A 22,249-nucleotide genomic window follows, 5' to 3' on the forward strand; every position below is an offset into this window, starting at 1 on the left:
ATCCATGTTTCTGACTTCGCACACTGCGCTCAACAGTTCTTATCTAAGTAACATTTTTTAAACCTGATGTGTTAGTCATCACTCCGCACGAACACGTTCAGTGCCTCATTAAATGGCCACACCCAAAAAGCGTGTGCTGCTGAAGGTGAACAGTCCAACGGGGTAAAAGGAAACCAGGCTGAGCGCTTACATGTGACAGGGCTGTGACACTGTAACTTATAAAATTGAATAACAATTGTCATTGTTATCCTGCAAAGTACAAATCGAGAGGTTTATTTAAACGCAGAAAACACTATTTCTTTGTAACAGTAAACACAAAGATAGCTGAAGCTCTTGGCAGGTGACCTTTGTCACCATCGCAACCACCGGCAAAGAAAAGAAGTGACACAAAAAGACGCAAACTAAACCTACTGAACCCATCAACCTAATATTGTTTGTGCTCATTTGTGACATAATGCTCAAGGACCTCTCATGGTTGTGGTGATTCACGCAAAAAATAAATACTTTATTGACTGCTGACTCCTCACTTCTCTGAAGTAGCCGCAAGTGATGGACTTTACACGCCTAGCCCCCCCGATCCTCAGTCCACTTTTCCTGATCTATTTTTCCATCAACACAAATGGATATGATGGTGGCTCAATGGGGCAGAGCTTAGTGTTCCAGAGAGTCCTGCACTGACGTCTGTTTGACATGCAGGGTTTGAGCTCTATTGTTGTGTCACACACAGAATGTACATTTCTTTGTTTTCAAACAGAGTGTAAACAATGAAAAGACATGCTGTAGATATGCACTCACAGGAACTGACACATTTGTAACTGATCTGCTGAGTCATGAAGTTTATTTTGTGAAAAAAAGATTTGCTGAATTCGATATCAATGTAGGTTCAGTCGTTATTTAATAATAATTACAATAATCACTTTTGTTTGAATGCCTTTTTTCAACAACATAGAGTTGTGAAATTTAAAATGAACAAACAACAAACCAGTAGTCCATATAATTATCGTGACTCTTATGATATTAATTTGCCAGATTTCCTGTAAGCAAATCAACAGAAATTGTGTTTTGGAGGCGATTAAATATAGGCGAGTTCATTTTTTTGTGTATTTATTGAGAATAAATGTAATAACGTATCTGGCAAGTGTACAAAAATGTTTACCAACGATGTATTACATTTTCTTTCCCACAATCTACAGTTTTGCAAGACAGTATTCGCTCACAACACATGATTTCACTTCTTTATGATGTGTTCAGGCACTATTATTGTGATTATATTGCAGCTAAGTGGTGTTGTTAATTAAACAACATTGATAGGTTGTATGGCCAACAGTAGCAGCTCTGTGAAAAAGAGGGATAAGATATATCAGGATGTTGATACACAGATAAAGCTTAGGTGGCTTAGATCTTTGAATGTGATTTGATCACATTAAGAAAAATATCTTTCACCCTCCTTATCCTTTAAGGTTTTCAAAGATATTAGCTACATGGTTATGTTTCTGTAAACCTTAAAGCACCAAACAATAGCACCCGATGAATGGGTCAAACAAACGCAGCACTTTCACCCAGGAGGCCGCTGTTTGTGTCCCGTTTGTGCGTAAGTTAGCTTATGTAGCGTACTTAACTTACGTACAAAAAAACATGATCTTTTCTAACCCAACTAAGTAGTTTTGTTGTCTTAACCTAACTAAGGATTTCACAATCTTTTCCTGAACCCAACCGAGTAGTTGTGTTTCATTTCACAGCGTTAACCACAAGTTTGAAACTCTGAGTGTTTCACATTGTGCGCTTGTCGCTGGTCAACCGTGATATTTTGATTTGGTAGTCGTTGGCTATAACTATTACATTCGTGTCAGTACGAGGGCTACTGCGAGTTTCCTTCATGTCAATTGGTTCATGAGTCACCTAAAAAGACCTCAGTGAGATTCATAATTACAGATATTAATCCCTCTGTTGTTCACCACGCTGCTCATTAAAAATGAACAAAACATTCCAGATTGTTGTAACATGAATGTCCTGACTGCACAGACGGGTGCGTGATTCAGTGATCAGTGATGTTGTTGACACAGCTAATGGTTTGGAGATTCCACAACAACAAGCTTTTCAAAGTCATTTAGGAACAAAATGTTCTGAACATTTTGTATTGAGCGCTTCAGTCCAGAAATGGAAAGTGTTGATTTCATTTAGCTCGCTTTCTCTTCCAGCTCAAAGTATGAATGATGATTGATGGTGTGATTAAGGTACGTACGTGATGGGTTGCAGGTTTAAATCGTTTTTATTGGCACACTGTCCCGATTATGACATTTTAAACAAAAAAAGACATTTTATTTTGGCATTTTAAGCAGACTCCAGATTTCATTTTTTCAGCTTTACATTTCCCTTTTTTATTTGAATCGAGCCGTAGCTAGCTACTAGCAACAGTTAGCTTGTTTCAGCATCCTCCAAAGACTGCTACGCTAATGGCGAACATGGACGGTTACCTCGCTGCCTTGCTGCCGACATGCTTCTGCTCTCTGCCCATCTGGGACTGGATCCCGGAGTGGGCTATGGACTGCTGCACGTGCTAATTTCACATGGTGGCCAAACGGTGGAATTACAATTTCCGGGCCAAAAAAATACTTTTTCCAATAGACATACGTTGGGAAAGACACATCTGTAACTCAGCGGATTACTAACAATCTAGTGAAATGTATTTATATTTACTAATGGCTGAAATTGATCTATATTTTCTTAATGTCTGGGTAAAATATATTTACTAATCATCTTGATGATTAAAAAGTAAGAATGAATTGTGAATGAGACCGCGTTGGAGGTGCACACGGGGCCCAGGTGTGTCCCATGATGCCGATTATTCTCCGCAGCTCTGGAGAGAGAAAACACAACAATCCTGAAGAAAATACACATCAACCGCCTTCAAATAAAGGTTATATCTACAACACGTTTAAACAAAGACTAGCCCAGATTACTTTGCTCCTTGAATTCTTACTTTCATAAATTTCCATTATTATTAAAACCTTGTGCTTTAATCTGAGCTACAAACGACTGATCAGGACCCATCTCTCTTGCTAACTCTGCTCTGCATTCGCTGGCCGTACTGTAGTTTGGTAGCTGCTGTATGATAAACACACACAACGTCGGGAGGACGCTCCTCCCTCCTGGTGGTGCTGGGAGCGATGGGCTCTGTGGCCCAGCCTTTAACCTTCTGGCTACGAGTCTCGGGCTCAGCACCCCTGAAAATATTGTTCGGAAAATAGCCTGATTGTTCGTCAGTATTGTGGATTTGTCCAGTTTTTTTTACGGATTAAACAGCAACGTATGGGCAACACTATCATCTAAGTCACTTCTTACACACTCCAAACACAACTAGGCTACTAGTATAAGCATCTAGAAAATGTGGCATACAATCATGAAAGCCTGGCCAGAAATCGCCGTTATGAGTACAGCAAATCAATATTTGCACCCTGATGCTAGCGGCTACCATGCGTTGCAATGCATTTTATAGCTTTAGCACACGTGGCCGAACACATAAATACCTTTGGTTTTTCTCTCCGTCGACGCAGTAGACAGCTGTGAGTGGACAAAGGTGCCATCGTACTGCCCTCCGCCGAAATAAATCGTGGGTGTTTGGTCCGGTTTTATGAAAGATGAGGACAATAACGTCGCAGATTATCCGTTTCAAAGCTGGAGTCATTGTTGCCAACTGCATCCTGTTTACTTCCGAGCTGTTTCCAGAATAAGAGCGGTCAATCCAGCATGGGCGAGCGGTCAGACTTCCTGCTAGTGGAAATTTATGCCCCGGGACACGCGGCACTTCTTGCAACTTTACTGGCTGAAACTTCTGTCAATCAACACCAAATTCGACACACGCCTTCCTGAGACTCTGACGTGTTGAAGTAGGGCTTATTGACTGAAATCGACCGATGATAGGCTGACCTACAGCCCCATACACACACATGAACTGAGAAAATCCTAGAGATGAGAGCCAGAAACATGCTCTGAGAGGACCCTTGCTCTCAAAATCATTTCAAACGGCTGTATTAGGATGTATTGAATAATATGAGTGATAAAAAAGTGAAATATATAGTTATATAGTATATAAAATTAGAATAGAGCATGAGAGAGAAATGATAATTCGGCTTGAAATTATGTACTCAGACCTCCTATTATGCTGGCCTGCTTCACTCAATCTAAGTACAATTAGCAGAGACCACAAACCTGTTGTGCTATGACACAGGAGTATTTGTAGGCTTCACTCTGCAATAATTCCAAAAAAATGTTCAATGAAAATGCTTTTTCTTCAGGCGAACCTGAAACTTTTTTCAATTTGAGCTGTGTGCCATCTTCATTCACTATTAACCAGTAACATATACACAATATTTACACAATTGAACACATCTCACAAGTGTTACCTGTATAGACCATCAAAATTATTAAAATAGACCTTGTAGTTAGACCTGTGGACTCTCTTGAGTATGGGTATGCAATTTTCGAGCAGAGGCCTAAAAATAGGGATAGTAGTTAAAAGGTTAAAATGAACCCTGCGAAAAACGAGCAAAGAAGGCCTTATTGACAACTGTCTGGCATATTCTGTCACTAACATTTTTTGAGACTTTTGTGTGTTGCGTCGAGGCTCGAGCTTGTGTGGAGTAATCCAGGACGTTTTTTGTGAAGCTCATATCAAGGCTGGTATCGTTTTAGACCAATGATTAATAACAAGTAAAGCCGTAACACATTGAGGAATTATCTTTTCTGAATAAAAACAAATAACTGCCACTTTAACAACACAAATATTGTCCTTATATCACAAATTACATGGTGGAGGTCTTCTGTATTAGATTTGCCTTTTACATTTTTTGGCCAGCAGGAGGTTTTGTGAGCAAAATGAAGCCTCAAGAAATGAACCAATTTGCTGGAAAGCTTTAATGTTTCATGAAGCTTCATCTCACCATCACGACTGGTTAGCAGTTGCATTTAGAATTGAGTTTCAGTCTTTATTGATTACATTTCAAGCTCCTTCATTGCCATTTTCCATCCATCCACCAGATCCTCCTCAGACTGCTGCCGTTGATGGTTCAGTGTGAAAAAGCAAAGCTGGCGTAATGGCGGATGTTCTTTAGGGCGCTATTGTGGAACCTGACTGGTTATTGTGACCACCTGTTGAGACCATGATTCATTCACTGTTTCTCAATATTTAACAAATGTGGTTTGATGTTTGGTATATACAGTATGTTCAGTATACCTTAAAACTATTATAATTAACAACTATAGGTTTGGACTTTACAGGTTGTTACGCCCTCTGGGGCAAATTTGTGATTTTGGGCTAGAGAAGTTAAATGTAATTAAATTAAATTGAATTGAATTGAACTTGCTGTACGTAAAGTCTAAAGTCTCAAGTCAGTCTTGTAAATTCATTCTTAATGGGACACAATCTTTCTCAGAAGATGTCCACTTCTCATGGAATTGTAGATGTTCGTGTTTTAAATTATTGTGAGAACTTTACAAGGTTCACTTATTTAAAATTTAAAACACACGGTTGCACAATGAAATATGAGTTCATCAGAGTATTGATCAGGAATGTGTCAGTGCTCATTTATAAGAGTCTTTGCTTTGAGTTTGATGGAAACATTTTCTTCTGGAATGTTTTGTAAAATCTCCCTAATTCACTACAACACACATCAACATCACTGTGGGACGGATTTAAACACAAATATTGATTTTAATTAATCACGGTAAAAAATAAACATGAGTTTATGATAATTATTTACATTTGTCAGGATTTGTTGGAGAGTTTTTCTTCAGGAATATCTTGATCAATCATCAATTGATTTTGGTGAAAGTCAAGTTAATATTGATCATAGATGTCGAACATTTCTAAAATAAATTGTTAAATACATATGTATCATTTCTGAATCAGTTTTTAGTACTTTAACCATTTATTAAATGCAATGTGTAAACTGTGAATGTGTTTGTTGAGTTTGTTTGTGTCAGAGTCAGAGAGCGTGTCTCTCTACAGTGAGAGGTTTTTGTACGGCGGCTCAATGACTTTGTATCACTGTGGTACACGTTCGGTGGAGGAACCAGACTGGATGTTGGAAGTAAGTCAAATGTTTGAATATTTATTATTTCAGAAGTCATTGGTCTTTGTATTCTTTTATATTCAACAATGTAGAAACAAATAGTTGTCTTTTAATTTTCATGGACGACTTTTTCAACAGTTATGTTGCATAAAGAAACAAAGTTCACAGCAACAGAAATTGAAAAAACTAATTGTTAGGAAAGTAAAACTATAAACTGGGGAATAAATCATAACTTTACTTCAATGGTAAAGTTGCATCTTCAGTGTTTGTAGTTTTAGTTCAGTGTGTCAGAGTCAGAGAGCGTGTCTCTCTACAGTGAGAGGTTTTTGTACGGCGGCTCAATGACTTTGTATCACTGTGGTTGACTTTTGGTGGAGGAACCAGACTGGATGTTGGAAGTAAGTTTCTGCACAATAATACTAAACTAATTATTCTAAAGTAATGTTTTAAATGTAGTTTGTGGATGTTTGAGGCAGATGAATACATCTTGTTTTAATCGTACACTTTTAGGATTCATGTGTTTATTTCTGCTCCTTTATCATGGAGACTAACTCAGAGCAGCTTTACTAAACATGTGTTTACTCATTCCTCTCCTACTGGAACTTAAACAGCTGGAAATGTTAAAAAGATAAAACTTCTACAAATGTTTAAAAAGTTTTGTTTATTTCGACCTTAATTAAAACTATTTTTAAATTAATTCAGAATCAGAATGATTCAAATATAATTGAACCGAGTGAAGATAAAGATATTTGAAAATGTGCAAAACTTCTTCATTGTGTCAAATATTGTTTCAAAATTTGAAAAACTGTGAACAGTTTTTATTGATGACTGACATCCACATGAAGAACGTTTGATTGTAGTCACTTCATTTTCTGTACTTGTAAATGTTTCCACTAAATATTTATAAGTAATGTTTAGTTAAGGTTTCTGATGATAAAGATTTAATATTTGTCCACATATTGATGTTTTATCTCCAGTGTAGTTTGATATATTTCAGCTCATTCTGTATGATGACTCTCTCTGTGCTGATATGCATGAGAGGCTTCTTAAAGGGAAGTGAAACAATGTGTGAGTGAGTGACTGGTGGAGCAGAAAGAACATCTGACAGAAACTCCTTAAAGGAGGAAATCAACTCTCTCACAGTGAAGGTGTCCACGTGTCTGGTGCTTGATTGACAGCTGTGTGGTCCCTGTCCTCTAAGCTGATTGGTGTCTCCTAGGTGATGTCCCTCCCACCCTGACGGTGCTGCCCCCCTCCAGTGAGGAGCTGCAGCAGGCCACGCTCATGTGCCTGGCCAACAAGGGCTTCCCCTCAGACTGGAGTCTGGCCTGGAAGGTGGACGGCAGCAGCAGCAGCAGCAGCAGCAGCTGGGAGGAGAGCAGGAGCCCCGGGGTGCTGGAGAAGGACGGCCACTACAGCTGGAGCAGCACCCTGAGGCTCCCTGCAGACCAGTGGAGGAAGGTGGGCTCTGTGACCTGTGAGGCCACCCAGGGCTCCCAGACTCCGCTCTCAGAGACACTGAGGAGAGACCAGTGTTCCCAGTCCTGACCTGACTCACTGGGACTCTGCTGCTGGTTTCACTCTGATACTGATCTCAGTCTGTAACTCTCTCTCTCTCTCTCTCTCTCTCTCTCTCTCTCTCTCTCTCTCTCTTTCTCTCCGTTCCTCATTAAATGTTTCAACATAATGGTTTCTTGCTTTTTGTATTATTGTTTGTTTTAATTGTTCAAAACAATAAAAATGTCATCAAATAGTAATGTCTTTGTGCTCTTTATTAATAGACCAGACATGACTTATTTCTGTGACATATATTTTATATCAGGAATACTAATCACAATAAAGGATGAAGCCTTAATAATTACAACAATATCCTTATTTTATATTCACTTCTTCATACTTTAAGGGGAACATGTTCTCCATGGTTGTTTCAGGTTTGTTTTGTTATGAATTAACTTTGGTAACGACACATCATTAAAAGCATTGTGATGGAAAACAACTACATCGTCTCACACCACTGGAGTCTGCTCTTGATTATGACGCATGTGTTGTAAGAATTTAACTTAATTGGTTTCATTTTTTTAAATATCTGAATACATTAAAGAAAATAGATTAGAAATAGAAAGCGGGATATCATCAGCGTCATATGAAAGAGAATTGATTCAACAAAATGTTTGAATGAAAGCGATGACAACACAGTCTGTGTGTGTGGAAATGATCCATGAGATCACAGGAGACTGGGTTGATCACTGGGTCAGATCACCAATATTTCATAACTTTAGGTGATGATTTTTAGAAGAACTAAAGGGATTATGTTCACGTCACATCTGATAATTGTCTCGATGCAGCCTAACAGTGTTTAGCTGGTTTTAAAGGATGAAAGGAAGCCATTGGAAGCGAAGCTGTGAGTTTGTCCTGCATGTTCTCCTCTACATCTGTCCTGCTATGATCAGAGCTTGTTGTGTTTCCATCTCTAAAGGCTTAAAGGTGCCTTTGTGGCTCTGGCTCCAAAACTGTGGAAGTGTTAGACTAAAGATTTGAGGAAGTTGTGGTAGAAAGCAGCTAAAGACACATGTTAAGAGGGACCTTCCTTCTTTTGGTGCATTCTTACATTGTGTCTGTATTTGATGTGTTTTGCTTTTACATGTCATAATCTGCCATGCTCCATGTTCTTCCTTTGATTCATTCATGTCATCCATGTGTAGTATTCCACCTCTCCTACCGTTTCAGATCACTTCACTTCCTGCCTTTGTATTTTTTCCCGCCAGTTTTGATTATCGGCCCCGCCCTGATTAGTTTGACCCCTCGTTAGCCCTGCACCCACCAGACCTCCTGCTCACCTGTTCCCACTTCCCCATCAGTCATTCACTGTTCATACCAGCCCAGTTTCTTTGTTCCTTGTCTTTGTTGTATCATTCGTTTGGAGTTTTGCTGCCTGTTTCCCACCTGCTGTTTCTTTCCTTCCTTTTGGACTCCATAGCAGCAGCTGAATAGTAAAACAAACTGACGTCCTATATTTATTCTAAACCACTTTTCCTTTGATTGAAAATGTCACAAAGTTATTGAAAGAGTTGAAAAAACAACCACGGTGCAAATAAAATCCAACTGCACCTTCACTCTGCTACAGTGGATTCATATTTAGTTTTTAAACAACTTTATTTATGAAACATTAAAAATGTGTAGAGTGACAAATCTGAATGTTGTAGAATTCAACTCAGGATTCTTGTCCAAAATAGAATCCCTCCTCCTAAAGGGATGTTTTCTATTAATGCATAATGTGCAATTCAACAGTAACAGATGATGTTATTGACGGCTGAATGGTGCATTTTGGTAAATGTTGCTGCCGTAGTGGAATTGTTGGATGTTATTATCTCTTTTCCTTTGGTAAATCATGACGGTCCAGTGTTTTCTATGCTCAGGGACATGAGAAAGGAAACATTGAAGCACAGTTCCTTAGTATTTAGAGATTTAGACCTGCTTTTATCATGGCTGCCACTTAGATAATTCAGGTTTATTTCACTTAATTAGGAACCTTCCTAAGCAACAGAGACTGTTAAACAGCAGACCATGCCTGTAAGCCATTTCAAACAAAGCATTGAATTGTTCCATCTTCCTCCTCATCTGTATCTGTGTTGGGTCCTGATCCTGCTACCTGTTCTCCAAATCCTAACATTATATTTTAATAAAAAGGTCAAATGTAGTCTGGGCTAAAACGGTGCTACATATGAAGCTTTTCTTGATTACTTTCTGACAAAAAAGATGCAAAGTGTTCATTATGAAATGCAAAGTCAAGTGGAGATAATTCATCTTCATGTTTAAAAAGTCTTTTGTTATGTCGATAAATATGCTGTTAAAGATAGAGGTGAAGAAGAGTCATCTTCTCAAGTGTGTGTGTGTGTGTGTGTGTGTGTGTGTGTGTGTGTGTGTGTCTTCAGTGAAGTGTATCAGTCTCTGCAGTAGCTTCCAGCTGCAGCAGTCAGTTCAGTTTCTGTTCATTCTGACTGAGGGAGGTTTTTGTACGACGCTTTTTCACTGCGTGAACACCCACTGACTGCTGATGTGATGTGCACTCTGACAGTAGTAAACTGCTGCATCTTCAGTCTGGACTCCACTGATGGTCAGAGTGAAGTCAGAGTTTGATCCACTGCCTGTAAAACGACCTGAAATCCCTGATTGTCGAGAAGTTGCCCAATAGATAAGCAGTTTAGGAGTTTCTCCATCTCTCTGTTGGTACCAGGCTAAAAGGTGATGTGAGCTATACACATAAACATTCTGACTGGTCCTACATGTGATGGAGACGGAGCCTCCCACAGCAGAGCTCACTGCTCCAGGCTGAGTCACTGTGACCTGGCCTCTGGACTCTGAGGACACAGAGACAAACACATAAAGCAGCGTCACGGTTTAGTCGGCTTCATTTCAGAGGGACGGATGTTGATAGAGGAGAGGAGTTTGATTCTCTGGACTTTACCTGTGAAGCAGCAGCAGAGGAGAGTCCAGATGAGGACGCAGATCAAAGTCATGTTTGTGATGAGGAGGATTTCTGTGTCTTCTGCTGTGATGAAGGACAGCTGTCAGTCATCCAGTGTTCAACTCTCAGGACTATAAACTCTCCCAGAGCACTGGAGCATGGTGCTGCTGATGCAAAGTGGCTCTCTATGGAAATGCTCTGACTGACTCCAACAGGGACTTGGATTACTGTGATGATGCTGTTTATCAATGGATCAATCACTTCATCAGAGTATTGATCAGGAATGTGTCAGTGCTCATTTATAAGAGTCGTTGCTTTGAGTTTGATGGAAACATTTTCTTCTGGAATGTTTTGTAAAATCTCCCTAATTCACTACAACACACATCAACATCACTGTGGGACGGATTTAAACACAAATATATATTGTTTTTAATTCATCATAGAATAAAATAAACATGAGTTTATGATAATTATTTACAATTCAAAGGAATAATTGTCTTTCTCTGGGAATATCTTGATCATTCATCAATTAGTTTTACTTAAAGACCGATTAATATTACTCATAGATGTTTAAAACGAAACAAATCCATTGTTAAATACATATGTATCGTTTGTGAATTCATTTTAAAGTAATTTAACCATTTATAACATAAACTGTGTAAACTGTGAATGTGTTTGTTGAGTTTGTTGGTGTCAGAGTCAGAGAGCGTGTCTCTCTACAGTGAGAGGTTTTTGTACGGCGGCTCAATGACTTTGTATCACTGTGGAACACGTTCGGTGGAGGAACCAGACTGGATGTTAACTGTAAGTACGATCGACTCCCTTAATAACTTACATTACACATGTATTATGTTTGAATGTCATAGCTGTAGAGCTTACTGTAATATTTTCTCTAATATTTAAAATCTTATATATTTGTAACAATTCTTGAAGTCTTCAGTGTCGATAGCTCGATGAAAATCCACTCCGATGAATAATGTTGTTGCACAAAACTTTTAACTTTAAGTTGATTCATTATCATAATTTCACTGTAACTACTCTGCATTACTTTTCATGCAGAAAATAATTTTAAAAGTTAAAGTTTTGATATTACGGCTAAAGAATGAATAGTAATTATTTATTGTTAGTTCAGTGTTTAATGTGGTTCTGACTTTTTCTCCCAGACTGATGATTTAAAGCTAATAAACATGTCGTAAGAGTTTGAAAGAGTATTTCAGCAGTTAACAATATTAGTTATGTGTCAGTAATGAAGCAGACTGTTCAGTGATGATTCCTGCTCACATGAAGAGAACAAACACATGTCATCATGTATGAGGTGTTGGCTTGAAACTAGAAATACTTAAGATACTTAATACTATAAAAGCCTCACAATCTTCATTTTTATCGTGATATTTTGAAGTGTGAAACTCAGAAAGTTTCGTAAAATAAGGTCAGTTTATATGTTTTATCTTCAGTACTGAAACCTGTCTGTTGTCATGGTTCAGCAGTGATGCCTGTCTGTTGTCATGGTTAATGAGCTCAGAGAGGGAAGTGAAACGTTTGAGATCAGTTTGATCCGATCTGAGGAAGACCAACAGAACTAGTAGCCTCATGAACTTCATGAATCTCTCTCTGCAGTGGGTCGAGTCGTCCCCACCCTGACGGTGCTGCCCCCCTCCAGTGAGGAGCTGCAGCAGGCCACGCTCATGTGCCTGGCCAACAAGGGCTTCCCCTCAGACTGGAGTCTGGCCTGGAAGGTGGACGGCAGCAGCAGCAGCAGCAGCAGCAGCTGGGAGGAGAGCAGGAGCCCCGGGGTGCTGGAGAAGGACGGCCACTACAGCTGGAGCAGCACCCTGAGGCTCCCTGCAGACCAGTGGAGGAAGGTGGGCTCTGTGACCTGTGAGGCCACCCAGGGCTCCCAGACTCCGCTCTCAGAGACACTGAGGAGAGACCAGTGTTCCCAGTCCTGACCTGACTCACTGGGACTCTGCTGCTGGTTTCACTCTGATACTGATCTCAGTCTGTAACTCTCTCTCTCTCTCTCTCTCTCTCTCTCTCTCTCTCTTTCTCTCTGTTCCTCATTAAATGTTTCAACATAACGGTTTCTTGCTTTTTGTATTATTGTTTGTTTTAATTGTTCAAAACAATAAAAATGTCATCAAATAGTAATGTCTTTGTGCTCTTTATTAATAGACCAGACATGACTTATTTCTGTGACATATATTTTATATCAGGAATACTAATCACAATAAAGGATGAAGCCTTACAGTTTTTCTCAATTGCTAAAACACTAAAACCCATTGGCTGAACAAAGTTCTCAGTTGCCTGAACTCGTTTAGCTAATTGTGCAGTCTGTTGTCAATACCTTAAACTATTTCACTTGGTAAAACACAATTTGCAGATCTCACTTAGACTTTTCAGCAAAACTCAAAACACATTCTGCACTCTAATGCACATGTCATCCATACTGGTAAACACAAGTGGCAACAATCAAATACAAATAGAGAACACATGTCATTGATTAAACACAATCACTCAAAATTGATTTCACTTGTATCAAATGATGTGACACAACCAATATAAGCCAGTTTAGAGAGCAAACAGGTGGTTGAAGGTGGGAAGGAGAAAGTCTGAGAATGGATAGAAGAAACAATGTGAGAGGACGAGGACAAGTGCGTATGTGAGGTGGGCGACGAGGAGGAAGAGGAGGAGGGCAAGAAAGAGGAAGAGGAGGACGAATAGGAAGAGGAAGACAAAGAGTGGAAATATCTGATGAAATTCGAGCAACAGTCATAGACCATGTTATAGTCCACGGACTGACAATGAGGGAAGCAGGACTTAGAGTGCACCCCAATTTGGGCCGATTTTCTGTGTCCACCATAGTGAGGACATTCAGAGAAGAGAACAGGTACAGTATGCTACTGTATTTTTGTAATTGCAAATTTACTGTACTACACTATATGCAGCTGTTTCAATAGACATTTGTAAAGTTCATCACTGTATGTATTGTACTGCATGAATATGTTTTGTAACTGCACATCTACTTTTTGTAGAACTGCAAGGCTGCCACATGCAGGTGGAAGGAGAGCTATATTCACTCAGGAGCAAGAGACCGTTATAGTGGGCATGGTCCTTCAAGATGATTTAATACGACTCAGAGAAATCCAGGAACGAGTGATACAAGACAACACACACTTCCAGGGAATCGACAGTGTGAGCATTTCCACAATTGACCGTGTCCTCCATCGTAACAGGATACGAATGAAACAAGTATACAGAGTACCTTTTGAGCGCAACTCACCAAGGGTGAAAGAACTGCGAGCTCAGTATGTGCAAGTAAGTGTACATTCAGACACATTTACTGTAATCCAGATTGTCTACAGTACTGCCACATACTATGTGAATGACATTACTCTTCAGTACATACAATGTATGTGAATCAGAAGTGCATACAGTAGGCCTAATTGAACTCTACAATATAGCACTGTCTCTGTACAACTTACTAAATTCTACATACATTATATTGTGTTCCTACACAGACAATATTTGACTTGGAATCCTTGGACAGACCCCATGAGTTAATCTTTGTCGATGAAGCAGGCTTCAATCTAACAAAGAGGAGAAGGAGAGGCCGAAACGTGATTGGACAGCGGGCCATTGTTGAAGTCCCTGGTCAACGAGGTGGCAATGTCACAATCTGTGCTGCTATCAGCAACCACGGTGTTCTACATCACCATGTTACACTCGGGCCATATAACACCCAGCATCTTCTAAGATTTCTGGCCAATCTAAGAGATATTTTATTTGAGCAGCAGGGTCAAGAGCTAAATGAGAATCCCATTCCCACCAATGTGATAGTGCTGGACAATGTCAGTTTCCACCGAGCTGCTCAGGTAAGGGAATGGTTTAACATCAATGGTCAGTTTATGACCTTGTACCTCCCTCCATACTCGCCTTTCCTGAATGCGATTGAGGAGTTTTTCTCCTCATGGAGATGGAAAGTGTATGATAGACAACCCTACACCAGAGTAAATCTGCTGCAAGCCATGGAATTAGCCTGTGGTGATATAGGTGAGGAATCATGTCAGGGCTGGATACGGCACACAAGAGGCTTCTTCCCCCGTTGCCTCAGGAGAGAAAATATTGCTTGTGATGTCGACGAAGTGCTCTGGCCTGACCCAGCCCAAAGACAAGAAGAAGCACATTGATGACATGTTGACTCCTTTGATTTTTGTCCCTTTTACTGTAGTATTGTATACTGTAGTAGGCCTACAGTGCATTGTAGGCTGTATAATGTACAATAAACAAATTGTATGGCCTTGAACATCGTGCTTTCTATTTGTTACAGGAACAGTACTGACTGCTCAATAGATTTTGACTGGTTGCAGGTTCATATCAACAAAGAACAAGAATTACAGTATCACAGAGACAAAGGACACGTTTGTGAGACGCAGGGTACAGTACTGTAAAAATAGGGGTACAAGGAGGAGGAAGAACAAAAGAAATTGCAAAGAGCAAAGCACAGTAGTAATTTCTGATCAATTTTGAGATACTGTAATAGAACATGTTTTCGTTGATATGAAATTTGTTTTGAGATTAAAAATCTACTTCTCCCTGAGAACTATATGTTTTGAACAATGTGTTTTATATTTATTGGTGTATTGTTTACTGACTGCTTGATAGTGTATATTATTTTGATCACTTTGTTTATGATTTGAGAGCAGTGTTTGATTTTGAGCACAGGTAAAACTGTTTTGAGGCGAAAGTTTCATTTTGCAAGAGGATTCAGAGGTTTTGTAAATAGTGCTTGAAGATGAGGTTTTGTGTTTACAGTTTTGAGAAAATGGGTGACCGTTTCAAGAAATGTGTCTTAGCAATCGAGAAAAACTGTAATAATTACAACAATATCCTTATTTTATATTCACTTCTTCATACTTTAAGGGGAACATGTTCTCCATGGTTGTTTCAGGTTTGTTTTGTTATGAATTAACTTTGGTAACGACACATCATTAAAAGCATTGTGATGGAAAACAACTACATCGTCTCACACCACTGGAGTCTGCTCTTGATTATGACTCATGTGTTGTAAGAATTTAACTTAATTGGTTTCATTTTTTAAAATATCTGAATACATTAAAGAAAATAGATTAGAAATAGAAAGCGGGATATCATCAGCGTCATATGAAAGAGAATTGATTCAACAAAATGTTTGAATGAAAGCGATGACAACACAGTCTGTGTGTGTGGAAATGATCCATGAGATCACAGGAGACTGGGTTGATCACTGGGTCAGATCACCAACATTTCATAACTTTAGGTGATGATTTTTAGAAGAACTAAAGGGATTATGTTCACGTCACATCTGATAATTGTCTCGATGCAGCCTAACAGTGTTTAGCTGGTTTTAAAGGATGAAAGGAAGCCATTGGAAGCGAAGCTGTGAGTTTGTCCTGCATGTTCTCCTCTACATCTGTCCTGCTATGATCAGAGCTTGTTGCGTTTCCATCTCTAAAGGCTTAAAGGTGCCTTTGTGGCTCTGGCTCCAAAACTGTGGAAGTGTTAGACTAAAGATTTGAGGAAGTTGTGGTAGAAAGCAGCTAAAGACACATGTTAAGAGGGACCTTCCTTCTTTTGGTGCATTCTTACATTGTGTCTGTATTTGATGTGTTTTGCTTTTACATGTCATAATCTGCCATGCTCCATGTTCTTCCTTTGATTCATTCATGTCATCCATGTGTAGTATTCCACCTCTCCTACCGTTTCAGATCACTTCACTTCCTGCCTTTGTATTTTTTCCCGCCAGTTTTGATTATCGGCCCCGCCCTGATTAGTTTGACCCCTCGTTAGCCCTGCACCCACCAGACCTCCTGCTCACCTGTTCCCACTTCCCCATCAGTCATTCACTGTTCATACCAGCCCAGTTTCTTTGTTCCTTGTCTTTGTTGTATCATTCGTTTGGAGTTTTGCTGCCTGTTTCCCACCTGCTGTTTCTTTCCTTCCTTTTGGACTCCATAGCAGCAGCTGAATAGTAAAACAAACTGACGTCCTATATTTATTCTAAACCACTTTTCCTTTGATGGAAAATGTCACAAAGTTATTGAAAGAGTTGAAAAAACAACCACGGTGCAAATAAAATCCAACTGCACCTTCACTCTGCTACAGTGGATTCATATTTAGTTTTTAAACAACTTTATTTATGAAACATTAAAAATGTGTAGAGTGACAAATCTGAATGTTGTAGAATTCAACTCAGGATTCTTGTCCAAAATAGAATCCCTCCTCCTAAAGGGATGTTTTCTATTAATGCATAATGTGCAATTCAACAGTAACAGATGATGTTATTGACGGCTGAATGGTGCATTTTGGTAAATGTTGCTGCCGTAGTGGAATTGTTGGATGTTATTATCTCTTTTCCTTTGGTAAATCATGACGGTCCAGTGTTTTCTATGCTCAGGGACATGAGAAAGGAAACATTGAAGCACAGTTCCTTAGTATTTAGAGATTTAGACCTGCTTTTATCATGGCTGCCACTTAGATAATTCAGGTTTATTTCACTTAATTAGGAACCTTCCTAAGCAACAGAGACTGTTAAACAGCAGACCATGCCTGTAAGCCATTTCAAACAAAGCATTGAATTGTTCCATCTTCCTCCTCATCTGTATCTGTGTTGGGTCCTGATCCTGCTACCTGTTCTCCAAATCCTAACATTATATTTTAATAAAAAGGTCAAATGTAGTCTGGGCTAAAACGGTGCTACATATGAAGCTTTTCTTGATTACTTTCTGACAAAAAAGATGCAAAGTGTTCATTATGAAATGCAAAGTCAAGTGGAGATAATTCATCTTCATGTTTAAAAAGTCTTTTGTTATGTCGATAAATATGCTGTTAAAGATAGAGGTGAAGAAGAGTCATCTTCTCAAGTGTGTGTGTGTGTGTGTGCGTGTGTGTGTGTGTGTGTGTGTGTGTGTCTTCAGTGAAGTGTATCAGTCTCTGCAGTAGCTTCCAGCTGCAGCAGTCAGTTCAGTTTCTGTTCATTCTGACTGAGGGAGGTTTTTGTACGACGCTTTTTCACTGTGTGAACACCCACTGACTGCTGATCTGATGTAAACTCTGACAGTAGTAAACTGCTGCATCTTCAGTCTGGACTCCACTGATGGTCAGAGTGAAGTCAGAGTTTGATCCACTGCCTGTAAAACGATCTGAAATCCCTGATTGTCGAGAAGTTGCTCTATAGATAAGCAGTTTAGGAGTTTCTCCATCTCTCTGTTGGTACCAGGCTAAAAGGTGGTCTGAACCATCGTAATAAACATCCTGACTGGTCCTACATGTGATGGAGACGGAGCCTCCCACAGCAGAGCTCACTGCTCCAGGCTGAGTCACTGTGACCTGGCCTCTGGACTCTGAGGACACAGAGACAAACACATAAAGCAGCGTCACGGTTTAGTCGGCTTCATTTCAGAGGGACGGATGTTGATAGAGGAGAGGAGTTTGATTCTCTGGACTTTACCTGTGAAGCAGCAGCAGAGGAGAGTCCAGATGAGGACGCAGATCAAAGTCATGTTTGTGATGAGGAGGATTTCTGTGTCTTCTGCTGTGATGAAGGACAGCTGTCAGTCATCCAGTGTTCAACTCTCAGGACTATAAACTCTCCCAGAGCACTGGAGCATGGTGCTGCTGATGCAAAGTGGCTCTCTATGGAAATGCTCTGACTGACTCCAACAGGGACTTGGATTACTGTGATGATGCTGTTTATCAATGGATCAATCACTTCATCAGAGTATTGATCAGGAATGTGTCAGTGCTCATTTATAAGAGTCTTTGCTTTGAGTTTGATGGAAACATTTTCTTCTGGAATGTTTTGTAAAATCTCCCTAATTCACTACAACACACATCAACATCACTGTGGGACGGATTTAAACACAAATAGTGTTTTTAATTTATTATGGTATAAAATAAACATGAGTTTATGATAATTATTTACATTTGTCAGGATTTGTTGGAGAGTTTTTCTTCAGGAATATCTTGATCAATCATCAATTAATTTTGGTGAAAGTCAAGTTAATATTGCTCATAGATGTCTAACATTTCTAAAATAAATTGTTAAATACATATGTATCATTTCTGAACCAGTTTTTAGTAATTTAACCATTTATTAAATGCAATGTGTAAACTGTGAATGTGTTTGTTGAGTTTGTTGGTGTCAGAGTCAGAGAGCGTGTCTCTCTACAGTGAGAGGTTTTTGTACGGCGGCTCAATGACTTTGTATCACTGTGGTTGACTTTTGGTGGAGGAACCAGACTGGATGTTGGAAGTAAGTTTCTGCACAATAATACTAAACTAATTATTCTAAAGTAATGTTTTAAATGTAGTTTGTGGATGTTTGAGGCAGATGAATACATCTTGTTTTAATCGTACACTTTTAGGATTCATGTGTTTATTTCTGCTCCTTTATCATGGAGACTAACTCAGAGCAGCTTTACTAAACATGTGTTTACTCATTCCTCTCCTACTGGAACTTAAACAGCTGGAAATGTAAAAAAGATAAAACTTCTACAAATGTTTAAAAAGTTTTGTTTATTTCAACCTAAATTAAAACTGTTTTTAAACTAATTCAGAATCAGAATGATTCAAACTGAATTGATCTAATTGAAGATGAAGATATTTGAAAATGTGCAAAACTTCTTCATTGTGTCAAATATTGTTTCCAAATTTGAAAATCTGTGAACAGTTTTTATTGATGACTGACATCCACATGAAGAACGTTTGATTGTAGTCACTTCATTTTCTGTACTTGTAAATGTTTCCACTAAATATTTATAAGTAATGTTTAGTTAAGGTTTCTGATGATAAAGCTTTAATATTTGTCCACATATTGATGTTTTATCTCCAGTGTAGTTTGATATATTTCAGCTCATTCTGTATGATGACTCTCTCTGTGCTGATATGCATGAGAGGCTTCTTAAAGGGAAGTGAAACAATGTGTGAGTGAGTGACTGGTGGAGCAGAAAGAACATCTGACAGAAACTCCTTCAAGGAGGAAATCAACTCTCTCACAGTGAAGGTGTCCACGTGTCTGGTGCTTGATTGACAGCTGTGTGGTCCCTGTCCTCTAAGCTGATTGGTGTCTCCTAGGTGATGTCCCTCCCACCCTGACGATGCTGATCCCCTCCAGTGAGGAGCTGCAGCAGGGGAAGGCCACGCTCATGTGCCTGGCCAACAAGGGCTTCCCCTCAGACTGGAGTCTGGCCTGGAAGGTGGACGGCAGCAGCAGCAGCAGCAGCAGCAGCTGGGAGGAGAGCAGGAGCCCCGGGGTGCTGGAGAAGGACGGCCACTACAGCTGGAGCAGCACCCTGAGGCTCCCTGCAGACCAGTGGAGGAAGGTGGGCTCTGTGACCTGTGAGGCCACCCAGGGCTCCCAGACTCCGCTCTCAGAGACACTGAGGAGAGACCAGTGTTCCCAGTCCTGACCTGACTCACTGGGACTCTGCTGCTGGTTTCACTCTGATACTGATCTCAGTCTGTAACTCTCTCTCTCTCTCTCTCTCTCTCTCTCTCTCTCTCTTTCTCTCTGTTCCTCATTAAATGTTTCAACATAATGATTTCTTGCTTTTTGTATTATTGTTTGTTTTAATTGTTCAAAACAATAAAAATGTCATCAAATAGTAATGTCTTTGTGCTCTTTATTAATAGACCAGACATGACTTATTTCTGTGACATATATTTTATATCAGGAATACTAATCACAATAAAGGATGAAGCCTTAATAATTACAACAATATCCTTATTTTATATTCACTTCTTCATACTTTAAGGGGAACATGTTCTCCATGGTTGTTTCAGGTTTGTTTTGTTATGAATTAACTTTGGTAACGACACATCATTAAAAGCATTGTGATGGAAAACAACTACATCGTCTCACACCACTGGAGTCTGCTCTTGATTATGACTCATGTGTTGTAAGAATTTAACTTAATTGCTTTCATTTTTTTAAATATCTGAATACATTAAAGAAAATAGATTAGAAATAGAAAGCGGGATATCATCAGCATATGAAAGAGAATTGATTCAACAAAATGTTTGAATGAAAGCGATGACAACACAGTCTGTGTGTGTGGAAATGATCCATGAGATCACAGGAGACTGGGTTGATCACTGGGTCAGATGACCAATATTTCATAACTTTAGGTGATGATTTTTAGAAGAACTAAAGGGATTATGTTCACGTCACATCTGATAATTGTCTCGATGCAGCCTAACAGTGTTTAGCTGGTTTTAAAGGATGAAAGGAAGCCATTGGAAGTGAAGCTGTGAGTTTGTCCTGCATGTTCTCCTCTACATCTGTCCTGCTATGATCAGAGCTTGTTGTGTTTCCATCACTAAAGGCTTAAAGGTGCCTTTGTGGCTCTGGCTTCAAAACTGTGGAAGTGTTAGACTAAAGATTTCCTGGAACTACTACAATGCTTCAACTTCACACAACATATCAACTTCCCCACCCACAGCCGAGGTCACATCCTGGATCTGGTCTGCTCCACTGGTTTCACAATACCGCAACTCTCCAGCCTCAACCTCAACATCTCTGACCACCTGGCTATCACCATGGACATTGACATCCCTATCCCCATGCCAAAAATGAAGCGCACCATATCCTTCAGAAATCTCAAATCTATCTCCCCCACAACTCTTTCAGCCTCTCTTGCCAGTACCATGTCTGCCTCCCCTGCCCCGCTGTCTGATAATCCCTCCGATCTTGTAAACTACTACAATGACACACTCTCCTCCTGTCTTGATCAACTGGCTCCCATGAAAACCAAAACTGTCTCATTCACACACTCGGCTCCCTGGTACACTCCTGAACTCCACCAGATGAAATCTCGAAAGCGCCAGCTTGAAAGACTCCGGTTTAACAGTCCATCTCCAAGCCCTCTCCGACTACCTTCAACAATACAAAGACGCTCTCATTTCAGCCCGGTCCACCTACTACTCACACCTCATACAGTCTGGCTCCTCTAACCCAAAGGCTCTCTTCTCCACAATAAACAAGCTTCTCAAACCCAAGGACAACACCTCCACATCCTTCACAGTGAACAAATGCAACTCTTTTCTTTCATTTTTTCAAACAAAAATTGACACCATTTACAGCAACCTGAACACCTCCCCCGCCTTTTCCATCTCTCCACCTGCCCCCCCCTCCTCCACCCCTCAGCCCCTTTCTCAGTTCTCCCTTGTGTCCCCATTGGAGATGCCTAACTTCACAACTGGAATGAGAAGCCCCACCTGCATCCTGGATCCCATACCATCTAATCTGGTCAAGGACTGTCTCTGTCACTGGCTGCTGTCACCCCCATCCTCAAAAAACCTGGACTTGACCCACACACTTAAACTGGCTGCTGTCACCCCCATCCTCAAAAAACCTGGACTTGACCCTGACACCATGAGCAATTTCCGTCCCATTTCCAATCTTCCCTTTCTGTCAAAAATACTGGAACGCATTGTCGCCACACAACTCAAAGCCCACCTCATCTCCAACGATCTGTTCGAGCCATTTCAATCCGGTTTCCGTTCACAGCACAGCACTGAAACAGCCCTGCTCAAAGTCACCAACGACCTCCTCCTCTCCTCCGACGCTGGTCACCTCAACATTCTCATCCTCCTCGACCTCACTGCAGCTTTTGACACCATCAACCACAACATCCTTCTCTCCCGCCTCGAATCCTCCCTCAACATCACTGGAACT

General features: G+C 40.0%; 1 protein-coding gene, 1 long non-coding RNA gene and 3 gene segments (V, D, J or C); 4 read left to right on the top strand and 1 right to left on the bottom strand.

The window, feature by feature from the left end:
* Positions 1 to 2,250: 2,250 nt before the first annotated feature.
* On the bottom strand, positions 2,251 to 3,815 carry LOC142972064 (uncharacterized). Its single transcript, XR_012959436.1, has 2 exons — positions 3,528 to 3,815; positions 2,251 to 2,857 (listed from the first exon to the last, which is right to left on the bottom strand). It is a non-coding gene; the product is annotated as an uncharacterized LOC142972064 (long non-coding RNA).
* A 3,497-nt stretch (positions 3,816 to 7,312) lies between these two features.
* Positions 7,313 to 7,824, top strand: LOC142972067 (Ig kappa-b4 chain C region-like). The segment is given in 1 exon segment: positions 7,313 to 7,824. A coding segment is annotated over 1 exon segment (264 nt).
* A 3,361-nt stretch (positions 7,825 to 11,185) lies between these two features.
* LOC142972066 (Ig kappa-b4 chain C region-like) lies at positions 11,186 to 12,680 on the top strand. The segment is given in 2 exon segments: positions 11,186 to 11,340; positions 12,154 to 12,680. A coding segment is annotated over 1 exon segment (264 nt).
* A 266-nt stretch (positions 12,681 to 12,946) lies between these two features.
* Positions 12,947 to 15,564, top strand: LOC142972065 (uncharacterized). Its single transcript, XM_076112867.1, has 3 exons — positions 12,947 to 13,423; positions 13,569 to 13,851; positions 14,055 to 15,564. Exons 1-3 carry the CDS (start codon positions 13,338 to 13,340, stop codon positions 14,721 to 14,723), a joined length of 1,038 nt encoding a protein of 345 aa, XP_075968982.1. The 5' UTR covers positions 12,947 to 13,337; the 3' UTR covers positions 14,724 to 15,564.
* A 4,090-nt stretch (positions 15,565 to 19,654) lies between these two features.
* LOC142972069 (Ig kappa-b4 chain C region-like) lies at positions 19,655 to 20,177 on the top strand. The segment is given in 1 exon segment: positions 19,655 to 20,177. A coding segment is annotated over 1 exon segment (312 nt).
* The last annotated feature ends 2,072 nt before the right edge of the window (positions 20,178 to 22,249 follow it).

This window comes from Anarhichas minor, unplaced genomic scaffold, assembly GCF_050575085.1.
Source record: "Anarhichas minor isolate MPS153535 unplaced genomic scaffold, ASM5057508v1 ptg000051l, whole genome shotgun sequence".
NCBI lineage: Eukaryota > Metazoa > Chordata > Actinopteri > Perciformes > Anarhichadidae > Anarhichas > Anarhichas minor.

Bases quoted from the DNA above. Each gene is read 5' to 3' on its own strand.
- LOC142972065 (XM_076112867.1), top strand. From the start codon at position 13,338: ATGAGGGAAGCAGGACTTAGAGTGCACCCCAATTTGGGCCGATTTTCT. The intron at 13,424-13,568 runs GTACAGTATGCT...TACTTTTTGTAG, and splicing joins ACATTCAGAGAAGAGAACAG to AACTGCAAGGCTGCCACATG. The intron at 13,852-14,054 runs GTAAGTGTACAT...GTTCCTACACAG, and splicing joins TGCGAGCTCAGTATGTGCAA to ACAATATTTGACTTGGAATC.